Source organism: Thunnus albacares, chromosome 1, assembly GCF_914725855.1.
Source record: "Thunnus albacares chromosome 1, fThuAlb1.1, whole genome shotgun sequence".
NCBI classification, from domain to species: Eukaryota; Metazoa; Chordata; class Actinopteri; order Scombriformes; family Scombridae; genus Thunnus; species Thunnus albacares.
Window position 1 is genome coordinate 22377238 of NC_058106.1, and position 17927 is coordinate 22395164.

General features: G+C 39.1%; 1 protein-coding gene across 3 annotated transcripts; it reads right to left on the minus strand.

Moving 5' to 3' along the window:
- Positions 1–3020: 3020 nt before the first annotated feature.
- On the minus strand, positions 3021–16626 carry swap70a (switching B cell complex subunit SWAP70a). Of its 3 annotated transcripts, none has more exons than XM_044349931.1 (12): positions 16221–16626; positions 11451–11591; positions 9917–10090; positions 9500–9727; positions 8982–9128; positions 8638–8746; positions 8352–8533; positions 6971–7078; positions 6226–6392; positions 4970–5168; positions 4150–4246; positions 3021–3758 (listed from the first exon to the last, which is right to left on the minus strand). In XM_044349931.1, exons 1-12 carry the CDS (start codon positions 16314–16316, stop codon positions 3640–3642), a joined length of 1767 nt encoding a protein of 588 aa, XP_044205866.1. In that variant the 5' UTR covers positions 16317–16626; the 3' UTR covers positions 3021–3639. The 3 variants fall into 3 exon arrangements, with proteins under 3 accessions (XP_044205866.1, XP_044205874.1, XP_044205881.1); XM_044349939.1 differs by lacking the exon at positions 16221–16626 and adding an exon at positions 15905–16159; XM_044349946.1 differs by lacking the exon at positions 8638–8746 and having other exon boundaries at positions 8352–8513.
- Between the last annotated feature and the right edge of the window lie 1301 nt (positions 16627–17927).

Consider the following 17927-nt stretch of genomic DNA (forward strand, 5'->3'; position numbering starts at 1 on the left):
ATCAAAAGCAGTCTATAAATTCAAGATTGCACGTATCTGTTGTTTTTGGATGCTGCACCATTCATGTACAGTCACAGCTGCAGTAAATGCTTCTTGTCCGAGAAAACAGCTTGAAAAATAAGCTAACTGGCCTTTCCACACGGCCCAAAAATACTCCAGTGACAGATGATGCTGATTTATTTTATTGGTCCTCCAAATCCTATTATCCATGTAGCCCTGCAGTTGCAATGAATGCGGGCTGTGTAGCAGTTTCTATTTCCTGGGTGCCTCTGCAATGTGTGCAATGTGAGAGCCACCGCACCGCTACTGAGGGCCCCCTTTCTGCCTCGGGGCCCTGTGGCCCCTTGGCGGGCACCTGATCCAAAATTCAGTACTCCAAACACTGATCTCACTTCTTGCTTGACACACATCACCGAGTCCCACCCTAGAAATCAGGATGATGTCAACTGCCTAGAGCACATGGGGGTCTTGTTGGGAGATTATCAAATGCATGAATCAACCGTGCTCCAGATAATCTTACCCGGACACCGCCCACTCATCCATGAATAGACAAGCACAATTACACATTTGATTAATAGCTGTAAGGGACAGAAGTAGGAGTTTCTACAGTTTGAATTAATATCTGTTTCCTTGGTCCACTTAGACTTTCTTGTTTGAGGCCCTGATGTTTTTCTCTTGCAAGTGTAAGTGACCCGCAGTTTCCCTCCGCGGCTAAACCCAGAGTCCGTTCAACCCTGTGAAACACTCGGGGCCGTGAGGTCACTGTGGGAAGTTACCTAACCCAGAAAACAGGCATCTGCCAGACATTTTTTCACCAGCAGACAATTCTTAAGAATGTTCCCGTTTCAAATCAGTTTCGATGAGGATATGTTGGACAGGAATCAGATGGATTGGTTCTGGGCATTAGGGTACTTTTCGGACACATGGGGCGAGGGTGAGACAGCTTGAGATATCCTTATTTTTGGAATGTCGAGGGCTTGTGCGAGTTAGCTACGCAGATTAGAAAGTCAGAATTCTGAGAATAGTGTTTGCAAAAAGGCACCACATTTTTCTCACATTCTGGGATAAAAATACTTCTCATAGGAGAAATGTGAACAGCAAATCTATTTATCGCGCACCAGATTAACGATTTAAGACAAATACTGCGATGACAATCCTGAATTGTATCAATCATTAGCTGTTTGTTGTCATCTTTTTGTCATAAATGTTGTCTCTGTGCACCTATTAAAAGACTCTCAATCATACAAACGAAAAAGTCCATAAAAGGAGAAAGCTATGAGGATTACATTATCTTTTTTGGTGGTAAACCACATTCCTGATTGTTAAGTCAGAGAATTGGACAATCCGTCTCTGTATCTCAGCTTATCAGTAAACCACCGGTATAAAGAGATCTACATCTGACGGTTAGTTCAGTGTATACATGCAGGTTCTTATCTCATCTCTTGCTCTGACAACTCTGAACTCAAGATGAACTGTTTCTTGTCTTCCAGTTTCTTTCTCACTCTCTCTCGAAGGACAAATTAAGGTCGTTTGATTCAGAAAGTAAAGACGCTCATTGTGCGGATTGACTGGCAGACACGAGACAAACAAGTACCCACAGTTGATAGTTTCACCCAGTTATAAGTTTCACTCAGTTACAGTATTCCTGTAATGTCTCTATTTTCACTGAAACATGAAAGTAGGGAAGACAAAGGTGAGGTGTACGTGTGAGAACAGTGGTCCTTTGTTGCACAAACTGATGTGTTTTGACATGGGCCGCAGAAAAGCTGAGGCATCACTGCACTTGTGATTCATCTTGTTTTGTGATAACTCGAACAATGAAGTCATACACATACCAACAGGCAGGTGACTGGGGATGCCAAACTTTTTTCTCTACCGAAACCTCAACTCAGAGCATCTGTCGATACCATGTACCAGTCTGGCACCAGTGCCACCACCTGCCTTTTTCACAAATTTAACATCTGTGTACCTCACTGTGTGGAAGTCGATGGAATCATTTTGCTTGTAAGGTATCATGAGACCATGGATCACTGTAGCACTGAAAACTATTAACAGCCTGCTGTGACTGATTGAATATAACTGATAGCAGAAACAATGAACTTTGTAATACCATAGCTGATAACCGATCTGTTTAATCAGATCAGTATTGGTGCTGATAGCGATCAAATTGGAGTTAAGAAGGTAACTGCAATGCTTTTATCCTGCTGAAAGGATGTATGGTGATATTCTATATTTATATTGAAAAGACTAAAAACAACACTGATCGTACAAGTATGGTTTGTGTGGCCAAAGCCTGATAAAGTTCATTACTCTGTGCCACAGACCTCAATCTGTTTGACTAACTACAGTGCCCAGCTGTTTTAGGAAATGATTTAGCCTTTTTAAAAATGGGTCACAAACCAGTTTCAGTTTGTTTTTTTTGTTTTTTTTTTAAGATTTCTATCTTCAGTTGGAATGAATGAATTCGGGGCTGAGTGCCAGACAGGGTAGGGGAGGGTAAGAATGCGTTCAGAGATTGCCACATTTGTTGGTTTGGTCTTTTCATGGGATGTGTTGACAATATGAAAAATACAGAATCAGACCAGCTTTATCTTTTAACAGTAAAAACAAAAGGACCATGCAACATCTGGACAATGTGGCTCCTTTTTCGAGAATATCTTGCAGCATCCTGGTAGCCAGATGGTTAAGACTGGGCATCTTTGTTGCATGTCATATCTCTCTCTCCCTTGTTTCCTTCAAAAAAACCCAAAAGGAACACCGAGCACTAGTGTGTACACTCAGCATCCACAGCTCAAGATACACTGAGGCTCTTAAAACATCTCAAATGTCTATGCACGTCTTTCTCACAGCTTCCACATGAGCCTGTAGCACCTGCACAGTGGCTCCCATTGCTCCTCAGTTTATAATGAACTGAGGATCCTGTTCATATGGTGACACCTAGTGGACACTCTTTGTCCTGATTGGGAGGTAGACGAGTCAAACTGAAACTCCATAACAGAAAGAAAAGGTGACACTTGTTGCCATCTTCTAAGACACATTTAGGTGTCTTTATTTGGAAACAGCCTCCTAAAGCTATAAAATGTACATATTTATGAAAAGGAGATCCACTTTCATGAAGAATAGTTGGTATTTTACTATTTTTTACCATGTTAGTTATGACTGACAAACAGCCTTCACTCAACTCTAGCTAACAAAAGTTTTTTATCAGGAAATGAAGCCAGTGTATTAATTGTTATAATTAGCAGGATATCAGTTATTTTCCCTAGTTTACATCACAGCAGGTTCATGTCAAAACACAAATATGCAAAACAACCGCAAAGTTATGAAATTAAATATAGTCAGCACATGAGAGCTAAGAAAGGATGAAATTACCGACTGCAAGACAAAACAAAAACTGAATAAGAACATGAATGAAGATGAAAAAGATAAGATGCAGTTAATCTAAGATGTACATGTAAAGGCAAAATGTGACTAATGAAATCTGTAACATAGTTTTGTTTTTTTGCAGCTATCGTGTGGCTCAATAAATTCATGTTATAAAACCCTCTCAGACCTGGAATGTGAAAACATTGGCTCAACAGTTAATTATGGTCAGAGTCTTCCTCATCAGTGTGTGGTCCATGGAAACATGATGAGCGTTCACTGAGCCTGAGCCCCCTGGTTTTTACTCTTCTGCCAGCACTTCTTTCTCATCTCCAGCTCGGCGTCAGTAAATGAAGCTGGACCCCAGTTAGTGATCCTCTGAGGTCCTTTATGGCCTAAAAAGACCATTAGAGAGAGAGAGAGAGAGGGGGGGGGGAGGGATGCCTTTAAACAAGACAAATTACTGATTCAAACATGTCAAGAAAGTAGAACATTGTTGGGTGTGGAACAACAATAATTTAGACTTAAAACTCTCAGCTTTGTCACGTACTTGGGCTATAAATTACTCTGACGCAGAATAAAGCACTGGGGGTGGCCTGTGTTAGCGCCTAGTTGGCTAAAAGTAACATTACAGTTACATAATATTTAAAAAACCCAGCTGTCATGACCTTGAATATAAAAATCTCTGCGGTTAAATATCGGTCAGTTAAATACCTGTAACTACAAGACTGTTCATATATGAGTAAATAATGAGCAACCACTTATGAGCAGCTATCAATCCCTCACCTGGCTGGATGAGACGCACTAGCCCCTCATGTTTGGCCACCTTGTCTTTCCAAGTCTTAGTCTTGTTAGCTGCTCGCTCAAGTTTCCTCGACACCTCCTAGATATGAAGAAGAAAGAGAAAGAAGCATTCAGACCATATGAACTCTGGACAGATGTCAGCACAGTGCAGACAGGCAGATAAATGGCTGTGAGGACATTTTGAGACAGTTGAAACTATTCTTCTGTACTTCTGCTCCAAACTGTTTTGATTCAATCAAACTGGACAGATTTTATGGATCTTGAGCATCTATGTTTTCAGTGTTTGTATTATTTTCTGTAGTGTTGACCTGAGGGCAAGACCGATTATCCTTAGAGAAAATAAAGATACTGAATTTACTTAATTCTCCACATTACTGAAGTTAATGTTTTATTTTGTGGCAGTCACTGTCGTCTCCCCTCTCATCCCTCCACATATCATTCATCCAAATAGTTATTCTGACTAGGGCTAGGTATTGAATCTCAAAACTTTTTGGGCACTGACTGAAATATTTTGTGCTGAAAGTTGACAGGTCAGATTCAAAATCTTGTTTACTTATTCTTTGATCAGATACATCTGATAAATAAAACAAAAATAAACATTTAACCAGTTATACTGTCATTTACTTAGGCAAAGTCCTTGTGTGCATATCGTGTTCGGACATGTGCTTTTATTCCTAAATACTGTATCATTTGGTATCAATACCAAAACTCTGATGCTTTCTAACTCTGGTACTAGGTCCCCTTGTTCCTCATTACTGACTGTAGGTCTTGTAGCTTATTCTGTTGTACACTTTGGCCTGACCTCGTACTGCTCCAGCGCTCCCTTCCGTTCGTTCTCCAGTGTCTCCAGCTGCTTCATGGCTGCCTGCAGGTCTCTCTCCTTGGCCAGCTGCTCCTCCACCAGCTCCTGCTTCTCAGCCTGAGTCTGAGACAGCGCCCTCTGCTGCTGCAGGTGGATCTGCTCCAGCTCTGTCCTTTTCATTGCCTCCTCCTCCAGCAGCCTGCAAGGAAACGCACAGCAAGCATGCTTAAAATGTATTTCAACTGTCTTACAGCGGTCTACTTAGTTTCTGCTCAATGTGGAGGGAAAAAAGGAGCTAAAGCCAGAACATACTGGGAGTGTTTGTTTCGAATGTCACCCACACTAACACAGCAAGCCGATTCAAAATATACACAGAGAAACAGTGAGTGTATTTCACCTGTTATCAACCCTACAGCTGAATTAAACCAGCTGGTGGAAAACAATGACTGGGCCACTGTGATAACTATGCTTATTGATTGTCAGTGCCAATGATTTTCTGAGATTGTGTAGTTTGTGTTGTTAGTTGTCATTAAATTAGATTTTTGTTTTTTGACTTGTGTATTTAAAAAGCAATTTGCAGTACAATCACTGTGATTTAGCCATTTATTGTTTTATTAATTGGTTTTATTTTTGAGGGCATTTTGTACTTTTTTAGAGAGGTGACAGCAGGAAATGAGAGATGAGGAATGACAGGGAACAAGGTCCCTTGCCAGACTTGAACCAGGGACGCTGCGATCACATGGTCAGCATCTCAAACATCTCGGCCACCAGGATGCTCGTTCTCATCACTTTCTATCGTCAGATGCATTTTCTTGAGCTATGCTTATCACAACAAAATCCAGTTTAATGTTAAGAGCAGTCTTCTTGCAGTAAAATCGACAACTTATGGAAGTGTGTGTGCAAAAAATTATAAATCTGGGGAGAATCAGTTTAAACTGCTCTGCTCCTTTAAAACTATTTGGCTACTTTCAAGGTGAAAATGAAGAAAAACAAAATGGTGATTGTATATCATGAGGTGCAGCAAATAATTACATCCAATATTTAATTATTTAGGTAAACAATGTAATACAATCCAATACAACATCACCACAAACTACAGCCTAAACATGACTATGTAGTATTAACAGATAATTGTTTGAAAAAGTTTGAGGCAGCTATTGAACTGGTTTGCATTATATCATACAAGTTCATGTAATTGTATCCTGCTGTATCCACACACTGTCCTGCGTGTGTATGTATGTGTGTGTGTGTCAGACCTGGCCTGCAGCTTGCGCATGGCCTCTTCATCCTGCTTGGCCTGCCTCTCGTCCTCTAAGGCCTCCTCCAGCCGGTGGTACATGTCCTCCAGCTCCCGGACGCGCTGCAGGTACTGCTCCAGTTCACTGGACTTCTGAGCCACCTGCTCCTCCATCTGCTGACGCACCTGAGCGAGTCCACACACACACACACGAAAACACACACATAATCACATGCACACACATAATGTAGATAATCAGTGTTGCATATTCTTACACATTAAGTGAGGACAAATCTATATAACAACTGCAAATCTTCGACGTTTGACACATTTACTGTGTACTGAGTGTCATCTACGTCCTCCTCCATGTTGCTACAATGACGCAATCTCACCAAAGGAAAGAATAAAGTTATTATTATTTTACAAAGACATTTATCTGTGTAATCACTGTATTAACATGATGACTAATGAGAGTTGTTGCATCTGACGCTCACAAAAGATGAGTCAGCATCATGGGATATTACATTTAAATTATTTTTAGCTTGTGTTTCCTGGAAGGACGGAGCAACAGACGGGTGATGGTGACTTCATCAGAAAATATGCAGTATACAGAAAGGTAGCTTTAGTTCACCAGACTTACCGATTTTCTTTCTGAACCTCTGACGAGACCATGTGTCACCACATATGCAGTGTTTCACTTATCAACCCATATCATCGGGACAAACAAGTAGTGTTGTGAGAGGCAGACTGAGACTGCAAGTTACCATTTTCTCTCTCTCCAGGTCCAATCTGTAGCGATCCTGCAAGTCTAACTGAGTCTTCTTCTTCCTGTCTTCCTCTATCGCTGCTTTAGCCGCGGCCTCTTCCATTTTCTGTGAAGCACAAAAGAGGAAAGGGCTGTTACTTCTCTGCATCACTGAGAAACTTTGATTTATTTTAGAATCTGTGGTGATTTTGGAGGAGCACATATTTCAAGGCCAAATAAATGGATTTGCAATACTTTTCTTTTATGTATTTTGTGCTTAATTACTCCAGATTGTATCAAACAGAATGCAAATATTCAAAAATGATGTGCAGATTAGACACAAAGTTAAGAAAGGGTGACCTTCCATATTAATCAGTAAAAAGATGCAAAAGCTTTTACATTACAACATTTAAAAAAGGCCATCTGGCAGAGCAAAAAGAGAAGTGAGAAGCCATCAATAATGAGCTGCAGCTCTGAAACTACTGACTTCATACGCCTTGGTTTTCACTACACACAGGTGTCCCTGACTGATATATGATGTCGTTTGCATGCAGGTTTTGCTTCCCTTTTCAGTATCAGTGTTGTGCTGTATCGTCCGTGGATGTGTATTTTAATTAGTTTGGCATTAAGTTTATTTTGAACCAGAATATGTGACAATAAAGGGAAGCAGATGAAAACTCTTATTTTTATACAAACTCACACTCATTAGGTCATCAGTAAGATACATCAAAGTTTTGCCACATGTTCCCTCTTAAGGCTCTTCTTTAACATCCCAAAGAAGACAAGCAATGCCGAAAAGAGTGAAAACTGCTCATGAAATTAAGATGCACGTTTCATCATCTCGATCCAAGATTTCCATAATTACACAGACCTACTGTAGTTTCATATTTGTGACAACAATAATTCACATATCTGTGTACATATTTGTTTGATACTTGATATTAGCAGCCCTGCAATAAGTACTATATTTATAGCTCATTACTGTATGCTCAGTTTTTGCTAAGAGGAGGACTTGATTCAACTCTATAATGATTTTTGAGGCTGTGGTTTCTTGTTTTGTTGCATTGAATTGAATTGTAACATATTTACAAGAAATCTTCATAGAAAATAAACCACTGATTGGCCCAAAGGAAGCACTACACCCTTTGTGAACATCAAAATGTTTTCTCTATGCTTGTTTTTGAATTTGAGTAATTTTAAGGAACGACTGAGAAAAATGGTAATCAGGCAGATATAGAAGGAAGGAGCCTCTGCACTAGAAATAGCAACGTCTGTTAGGTTCCGTGACTAGAGAGTGGATTCCTTTTAAAAGACATTTGGGTTGTGCAATTGGTTACTGGAACTATGTCAGAAATCCTCCTTCTGAATGTCAGTTTTTATGTTTGGGGACAAAAGAGTACCTTCCTCATATCCTCCAGCTGCCTCTGTTTGTTCTCATTGGCCACCTGGAGCTGCTTCATCTTCTCCGCCAGGTCCCCCTCCTCCGTGTGCTGCCTCTGCCGGAGCTCCCTGCGCCTCAGCCGGGCCTCACGGTGAGGAGAGGGCAGCCCCAACCTCAGCAGCTGGATGCAATTTTGAATAGCTGCCATGAGACAGAGAAATCAGCCGACCTCCACAACAAGAGACAATGATGACAGAACTGTTTATGATGAGGTGGTTATAGATCAGTGGAAAATGACTAACTACCTTGAATCCATTCCTGCTTCTTCTTTTTATCTGACGCGCTGATCTCAAAGCTTTTGTCAGTGCACTTGATAATAAACAGGCATTTCTTTCCTTCTTTATCTGGCAAAGACTGCAGGTGAGAATAACAAGTCATGGCACTCGGGCTCAGGTTTCTATACAGACAAAAGTGTGGATTTATAAAAATTCAAAGTGTTTCTGCTGTGTGTTAATTATAAATTAAACAATAAAATTTGGAGGGCCATGAAAATGACTGAATCAATAAAAACTAACAGTATTGCCAGTATATTATATCCAGGTGACAACACATACTAACATAAATAAAACTTCACTATGTCAGTGTTTACCTCCACACAACAGTTTCGGTCCAGCATGATAACTCCTTTCTTCTCCACAAGATCCTCACACATGTAGTACGACAGCGATGTGGGTTGAAGCACAAACCAGCGCTCGGTCCAGTTCTTCCTCATATGGCCCTTTTTCATCACGTAGCCCTTCAACAGGATTAAACCATACAAGCACAAAATGCTTCTGATTCAGAGGATAACTGTGTGTGTTTTTCAAAGCAACTGATAAATAATACATCATTCATATTACACCATATTATGGTGTTTACAACATGCCACAATATGCCAACTGATATCAACATATGTGAGGTAGCATGTACAAATGTTTTCATATTCAAAGACAGTGTTTTAATGTGATCGTTGCACATAGTATATTGCATTTACATGCAGCAACTAGTGAAAGAGATGATTAAATATGCACTGTACGGGCCCGTCTGTGGATTAAGTGTCATGTATTGTTCTTGAGTTATTAAATTATTTTGTCTACACACACACATGCACCATGACATCAGTCTAACCTGCTTGAGCACATCCAGTATGAGTTCCTGGAAGACCTCATTGATGCCCATGGACAGGGTCTGGCGGTTCATGCCCTTGCTGAAGTAACCCATCCCCACCAGTTCAATCAGCTCCCAGGCAGTCAGGCAGTCCTTCTTCGTGTTCAGCTGGAGCTTGTAATCTGTAAACTTCTCCTCACTCCATCCACTCCCCATGGCCTCTATCAGCTTTTGCAGAAAGTACTCGATCTAAGGAGATGGACAAGATAGGAGCTTACAACCATATATGGTGGAGGTGATGGTTAAATACTTTTCTGTGTTAGATTTTTTACTGCATACTCTAGATCTGCATATTCTGCTCTGAGACAGGCAATGGGACAGATGTGACTGCCTCTATATGTGCAGTGTGATGTGTGAACAGCTCAAGCTCTTTCTCACCTCTTCAGTGATGATGACTAGTGGGTACGTGTCCTCTGACAGAAAGTTGAAAATGCACCACACTTTGAAACAATCATTGTCTAAGATGAGTAGATTTTTAGTGCAGATTTTCATCTTGTAACACAGTGTCCAGCACATCTTGTTGAACTCCAGTACATCAAAATCCTCTCGTACCTGTGATTGAACACAAAGCATTCAGTCAGAGTCAAAGTCAAACTGGTCAGCACCAATGCGGGCAGCGTGTTTACAAATGCTAAGCAGGGGACTAGTGTTTGTCTCCTTTCAAAACCTCGAGTCTTCAGGATGTGAGGTACAAACCTGATGTAGTTAAATGCCTAATTTTTATTCAAGTCAGAGCCTACAAGAGAGAGGCAAGAAAACAGCTTCCGAGTACAAACAAGGAAACTCAAGCAGTTTACTAATTCACATCGGAGTTAGTTTTATAACTCTTCAACAGATGTGTTTGCAGTGTATTACAATGCCACTCACTAAGCTACAGGGCAACAAATATCTATCAGAGAGCATATTCCTCCCTTTAGTGAAGAGTGTCCAAGGATGCAGCCCACTTTATCTACAAATTCCAATAACATTTGTTACACTATCAATGAATAAATAATAGAGAGTGTTACACTGAGTATAACAGAGAAGTGGCTGTAACCACTTCTTCTCCCACGGCGCAAAACAGATCATAATTAGTCATACTAGTCTGTGTCATACAGTTTCACAGAAAGGAAATTTGGATATTTTCTATTTTTACTGTCTGTGAAATTGTATAGCTGGTTGTTTGCCTGAGTACGTCTGAGTCTAAAAAAGGACCTGTGAGACTTGTTCATAGCAAAGTGCAACATTTAAACAACATTTAATATTTAAGCAGTTGGTTTCAGTTTCATTAGCAGTAGCAATGTTAGCTTACATGCAGCCTTTTATCAAACATTGTTTATCTAGTTTATCTAAAATGCAATTTTTGGAGGATTATCTTCAGGTACTTTTTATTACAGCTGTTCTGTGATTTGCTGTTTGTTCATCAGTTAGGTGCAAACCAAAAGTTAGCAATTATACTAGGTTTGCTGTGTGAGGCTAATGTGTTGCTAATACAACATACTAAGCAACTGTAACTGTTAACACTACTGTTTACTGTTAGGCTCACTTTTATGTTTTTTACTCTTTACTTTTACTCTTGTGGACTACATAGGCATAATAACATGCACGTTTCTATGAGGACTTATTGATGATTACTGGTGATACTTTGTTTCTTCCTGGCATGATGACCAATGTAACTAATTTGAAATCCTTGTGTCCTTGTTATTTCCTCTAAAAACCTCAAAGGCCAACTGATGTCATCGACCTATATTGAAAGAGTGCATAACTGTGCACCAACACATATAGTGAGGGAAGTAGAAACATAGAAAGTTTTAGTATCAGTACAAAAACATCCAAAGATACCCAGCCCTTGTTTCAACTTGGGAAAATTATAGTATTTTGACAGGAGTTAACACCTATTCTCTAACAACTCTGTCAGCTTCTTGGTGCCCACCTTGTCAAGAATAAACTTGTTGAGGTAGGGCATGTAGCCCTGGTTGGACAGAGGCCCTTTATCATCATCTTTGAAATGCTCTTCAAGGGCCACAGGGTCATGAGGGACCTTCATCACGGTGCACAGGCTGTGAGACAGCACCTAAAGAACCACAGGTAAGTGAATTAGATAGTACATGTATAATACATGAGTACTGCAGGTGAAGAAACAGATAATAATTCATTCACATTAATTAGTACTTGCATACCCTGCATAATGAACATAAAGGGTAAGTCAAGATCAAGCTCAAGACCTGCTGCATGGTTTGTTGGTTGTGTTACCACATATGCAAAAACCCACTGCTGACATTTATAGGCATTACTGACCAAGCGTTGCTTCAGCTCTTAAAGCTGAACTTTCATTCCTTGAACTGAACCTTCTCCCTACTGGTTGGTTGTGCAGGGACAATAATGGGAGGGTTACACCCAAAAGGTGGGTAATACAAGTGTCTCACATATGAAAATGTGTAATTTTGACTAAGCAGCACTGTAGCTTCACATCAACAAGAACCATGGTTTAATTCCAATAAACTCCACTTGCAAATGTTTTCCTCTGACGGTCCAGAGATAGTGGTGGTACATGTAGCTTTAAACTTGCCGTCACAGGGATAAGGATAAAGACCATAAATAAATCTCCAAAAATAGGGATTTTTAGAGTTTTTCCTGGCCACTCTGCAGTGTTGAGAGAGCATATGTGTGACATGAAAAACCCTGCAGGGTCCCTGAAGTCAGACTGTGTCTTTATCAGGCTGGGCACATAGACATCAAACCCAGCAGGCAAACAAACTGAGGCCCAGAATGTCATACAGCAAAACACCACCTCTCTCTAGCCTTTCCCTCAGCAAAAAGGGCTTGTAACAAGGTTTCCTCTGACTTCAGCTACAGATAAAGTGGATACAACATGCTTACATTTTCTCCCTTTTTTAAAAACCCTGTATGAGTATTACTACACAAGGAAAACATGAATAAGCAGCAAAATCTGTGAAAAAATGGAGGATAAACATGAGAATCTGACAAGAGTAACAGCATATTGGCATCTGTACAGCAAAATAAACAGAATGTAGTGATGGTAGAAATCCCCTGTGTGACTTTGAGTAAAAGTAACAGTAACTAACTGACTAACTAACTAGTAACATTATTACTTTAAGCAGTATTTTAATGTTGAATTAAAGTTGTACTACTTATATAATGTTGGGTAGGCTAATTTATAACACCAGTTAGGCTATATCATCCTTTATCATGAAATATTTTGTATGTAAAAACTCAATCTGCAAAATAATTATAGGCTAACTATAGCTGCCAAATGAATGCAGTGGTAAAAGGTCTGATATTTTCTCTTCAATCATACCTAGCATTAAAGGATGGGTTCACAATTTTTCAAGTCTGTCTTAACAGTCAGGTGCCCAAATGAACATTAAAATAGTTTTTTCTTGCCATATTCATTCCTCCTGTTCATGGTGCACTTCAAATGTAAGTGATAAAGGCCAAAATCCACAAGCCTCCTTCTGCACAAAAATATATTTTAAAGTTTACCTGATGGTAATGTGAAGCTTCAGCCAACCAAATTAGTCAAATCAAGTAGATATCTTTCAATGTTAGACTTTTTAGTGCCAAAGTCCCTCTTTTTGTTATATATTTTTGTTATCTTCCACCTCAGCACAACGGAAACACAGTGCGAGGAAACACAATGAGGGAATTTGATGCTAAAATGTGTAAATGTGGCAGATATCCACTTGATATCACTAACTCACACTGCTGAAGCCTCATATAAGCGTCACATAAACTGTTAAATGCATTTTTATACAAAATGACTGTGTGCGCACACTGTGGATTTTAGCCCCCTTCACTTACATTGAAAGCGTATTTGAAGGGAATCTTTTAATATCCAGTATGAACAGGAGGAATGATTACAGCAAGGAAAACCTCTTAGTATTTATATGGACACCTGACTGTTGTTTTAAGACAGACTTGAAAAATAGTGAACCTTCCCTTTAACGTTATAGGCTAAGTAACGTTACCAAATGCTAGGTTAAAGTACATGTAATGCTACCTCAAAATTAAACATAGGCAAGGATGTGCATAAGGCTGCAGCCCATTTGACCTCTTTGGCTGAGCTGCCCTTCTAGAGGAAAAAAAAAAAGTTTTATTTTTGCTGTTGTGGCTGCATAAATACGACTAGTCCATAATTGCTAAAGTTAGACCGACCAAATTAAATCACCATATCATCCAAACTGCACAGTTACAACCATTACATTAAGTGTTCTTCCTGTAGAGATAGGGGGATCTGATGGTTTTGACTGATGAATCATGCTAGATTAGATATTGTTTACAGTCAATATGAAGCTACATGTCATGTGTGAACCAGACCAACCAAACGCCCATGTTAGCGTTTTTCTAGCTTGTGACATGAGCTGCTAGCTATGTTCTTGAACATGCTTCATTCAGGTTGCGATGAATTTTCAAGCAACAAGCAGATGTAGCTGATAGAAGTCACTTTTTTTTCGTTAACTTGTAATGTTGAAATTGATTAACATGTAATGCATGTTTTTTTTAATGTAATGTAATAACATTGGGTGCTTACAGTAGGCTACAATGCCTTCCAAAAGGAGTAGACAACAGGTAGAGTAAGAGCTGAGGGAGGCGGTTAAGAGGAGCACAACTTTGCAGATCTGGATTCAGACTACTAACTATTTTCAGTGGAAAGTAGCTAAACTGACTGTAACTAGCTATATCATTAGCTATGTTTTCAAGCAGTTCCTCAATGTGCATCTAAATCTATGAGATGGTCTTAGTGGAGATCTATGTCTGGTTTTAGTGGAGAGTGCAAAGTCAAGCGGTGGTTGGAAAACTTTCGTTGCCAACTCTCCAAAGCACCATGCAACATTCGTGGAGACACAAAAAGCCATCAGTCCAAGTGAGCGCATCCTTGAGTGACAGAGGCTCTCAAAAACTTGATGGAGCTGCAGGAAAAATGTCTTGAAGACAGTCAGAAAGGTCCTCCCTACTGCCAGGATGTTGCATTTCTAGATCTGAACAGCACCACTGCTGTTCGGTCCACCGCAACATTTTTGGTGTCCGTGATGTTTACTCATTAGTACTCTGCTTTGCTTTGTGTTTTGAATGAGAGCCAGATTGAAGTAACAGAAACATGGCGTTTATTAGTCAGCTCTGTTATCATTTGTAAACTCTTACAATGATTTATTTTACATACACGAACTTGATGTAGCCTATATTTTGATCAAATAGCAATATGTTCCTGAAGGATAACTTCTTGGCTGCTGTAGTTATTCTTGTAAAATTCTGAGTTATGCTCTTGTTCATATAGAAGAACCAGATGTTTTTTATAAGGTCGATTTCAGTTGTAAAACTTTGAGGAGGATGTGCAGTCATTTAAAATATGAAATGTTCATAGTTGTGTGGGTTGGAGTTATAGAGTTTGCAGACTGGAATACTTGGAGATGGTAAGAAAGCACACAAAAAACCTCTCATAATTTGTCATACACAAGTCATATACTAGGCCTTGTTATTGTTGGAGCTAATGTGTTCATATCCCGAAACTTCAATAGATGTCTGAAGTTCTTTTTCTCTAAATTGCATTTATGTCTGTAAAGTATCTGTGTGACAACAACGCTTTGTTAAAGCACTATAGAAATAAAATGGAATTGGATTGAAAAGAATGACAGCATATTGTCTGGCATTGATTTTATATTATTGTCTCCAGAAAATTCATAGACAGAAATGTTGATTATTGTAATCCTGTCATTCTGTGGTATTCATTCATGGAGATATAAGTGCGATCAAATATTTGGTTTTGGATGATACAATGAAGCATGTTACATTTAAAATGACTCGAATTTGCAAAATCTACTTGTAAATTTTTATTTAACATTATGTATACAATATCAACTCATAATCATCTGAGTTCAAAGAGTTTATTTTTGAAGTTTCAATGTTTTGGTTTTCACTCTTTTGGTTTCAAAACCATTTCCTCAAAGTTTGAATGCTTTATATAGCTTCTGCTTTCTATAACAAGGAATTAAATGAAGGACCATTATGCAATGTTGAAATGGTGTGATCACATACAGGTAGCCTACAAGTCTTTTACAATTAAATTGATAGATGGCAGTGCTAAGCTCAAGACGCAAAATCAAATTGCTGCTTCAAATAGTAAGAAGCTATATCTGCAGTAATGTGTGCAATGATATAATATCTGCAATGATATGTTAAGTTAATTTAAAACAATTTACAAAGTATTTTGATTTATTGTTAGTTAAATGACCATATTTTACACCATTTACTGTGTGTGTGGGGGAGCAGGGGGGCTCCTTTCAGGTTAGAGCAACAACCCCTCAAAATGTTCTTGCACGTCTCTGAACGTGGGTAACTTATATATAGTATTTGAGTAAATGTACTTACTTTCCACCACTGACACGAAAAAGCACAGTAGGATCCAATTTAGTCGCCTGTTTATTTCATCAAATGAGGTTACAGACAAAATGTCTCTTTTGAAGCTAACGTTACTGGTGTCCAGAAAGCTGACATCAACCGACGTGATGGACATAGACGTTAACTTAGTTAACATAGTGAACGTTGGAACGTCAACCGTTACATCGACTAACGTAACGACAGGTGGAAGAGAACCGTTATAAACGTTGGTAAAGTAAACTGTTACTTCTCAGCGTCTGTGCGTCCTTCAACTTGTAAACGTCAAGAAAACAGAAGTGATACACACCTTTAACTGAGACTTGGAAACTTTTCCACGTTGGTCCACGTCCAGGGCCGTGAATGCGTGCCATATGGATTTCAGAAGCTCCTCACGAAGCCACATTTTGTCCCGTAGTAGTATCAAAGGAGATGGTAGTTGGTGTCTGTTGTTTTCTTAACTGTCCGCCTCTCAAACACTGTGCGATGTTGGTGGTGCAGTAAAGGGAAGTGTGAAAATAGCGCCACATAATGCTTGATTGTGCGCTAACCATTTTCATCATTAGCAACTTGCCCCCACATGTAAATGTGGATGTTTTTTTGTCTCAAACCCTCAAGTAACAAAGGGATTATCTGCCAGTGGTGGAAGGTAACCAAGTACTTTATAATTCATTTTGGGGTACTTGTACTTTAACTACTAACTTACTTGAGTAGGTCCATGTTATGCTATTTTATACTTCCACTCCACTACATTTCAGAAAGAAATATTGTACTTTCTACTCCTCAACATTTATTTGACAGCTTTAGTTAGTTTTCAGATGAAGATTTGACACAATGGATTATGTAACAAGCTTTTAAAATACAACACATTGTTAAAGATGAAACCAGTGGTTTCCAACCTTTTTGGCTTTTTACATCTTGCAAAAAGCAGTGTGTAGTCGGGGTCACATTTCAGATGTCTATGAGCTATTAACAGCTCCACCAAATAGTGATTTTTCCCTCTAAACATGGTTTCATTTCAATAAATGTTCAAATGATCCAATATTTCACCAAGAATCAAAGATTAGAGAAAAAGTCCAAAAATTGAAAACAGATTTGTGTATCAGAAATTAGTTTTTTCTTCTTTCCTCTCCCATTAATCATCTCACGACCCCTCAGATTTATCTGGTGACCCTTTGGAGGGGCTCAACCCCTAGGTTGGGAACCACTGGACTAAACTAGCCAAGTGTATATAAAGTAGTTGAAACCAGCTCCACCTCCAGCAGCTACAACAGTAACATGCTGCTTACACACTGATGCTTCAGTTTTATTAATCTAATGATGTCATCAGTTATTGCAGAACAAGTAAATTTACTTTAATACTTTAAATACATTTTGCTGCTAATACTTCTGTAGTTAAGATTTTTCATGCAGGACTTTTACTTGGAGTAATGGAGTATTTTTACATTGCTGTACTGGTACTTTTACTTAAAGGATATGAGTACTTCTTTCACCACTATCAGCATAGCCAAATATGATGAAAAGGAAACTGGTTTTCTTTGGCTGGACTGGCCCTTTAAAAGTCCCTCAGACTATTTCCAAAGTAAAACGTGAGTCTTCAGCTGACCTAAGGCAAGTATTGTGTACATGGCCAGACTAACCTCCCTTTCTCGATTTAATGTGTAGTTTTTTCCTATGATCAACGTTAATACCAACTGCCCACAGATCTGCTGGGTGGTAACCTGATGAAACAATTTGGAAACCACCTTCAGGCCCTTTATCATGCATGTTGATTTGTGCTTACATGTAGTGGTGTACATTCTCAAACAAATTTTCAATTAAATTAGCACAAACCAGGTGACAGTAAGTCTGGAGCTGTCAGGGCCCAAGGGCAGGTGTTGGTAATAGTATTGATTATGGGCGTAACCAAACCAGGGCTACAATTAACCATTATTTTCATTATCAATCTGTTGATTATTCTCTCAATTAATTGTTAAGACTATAAAATGTAAAAAAAAAAGAAAAAAGTGAAATAATA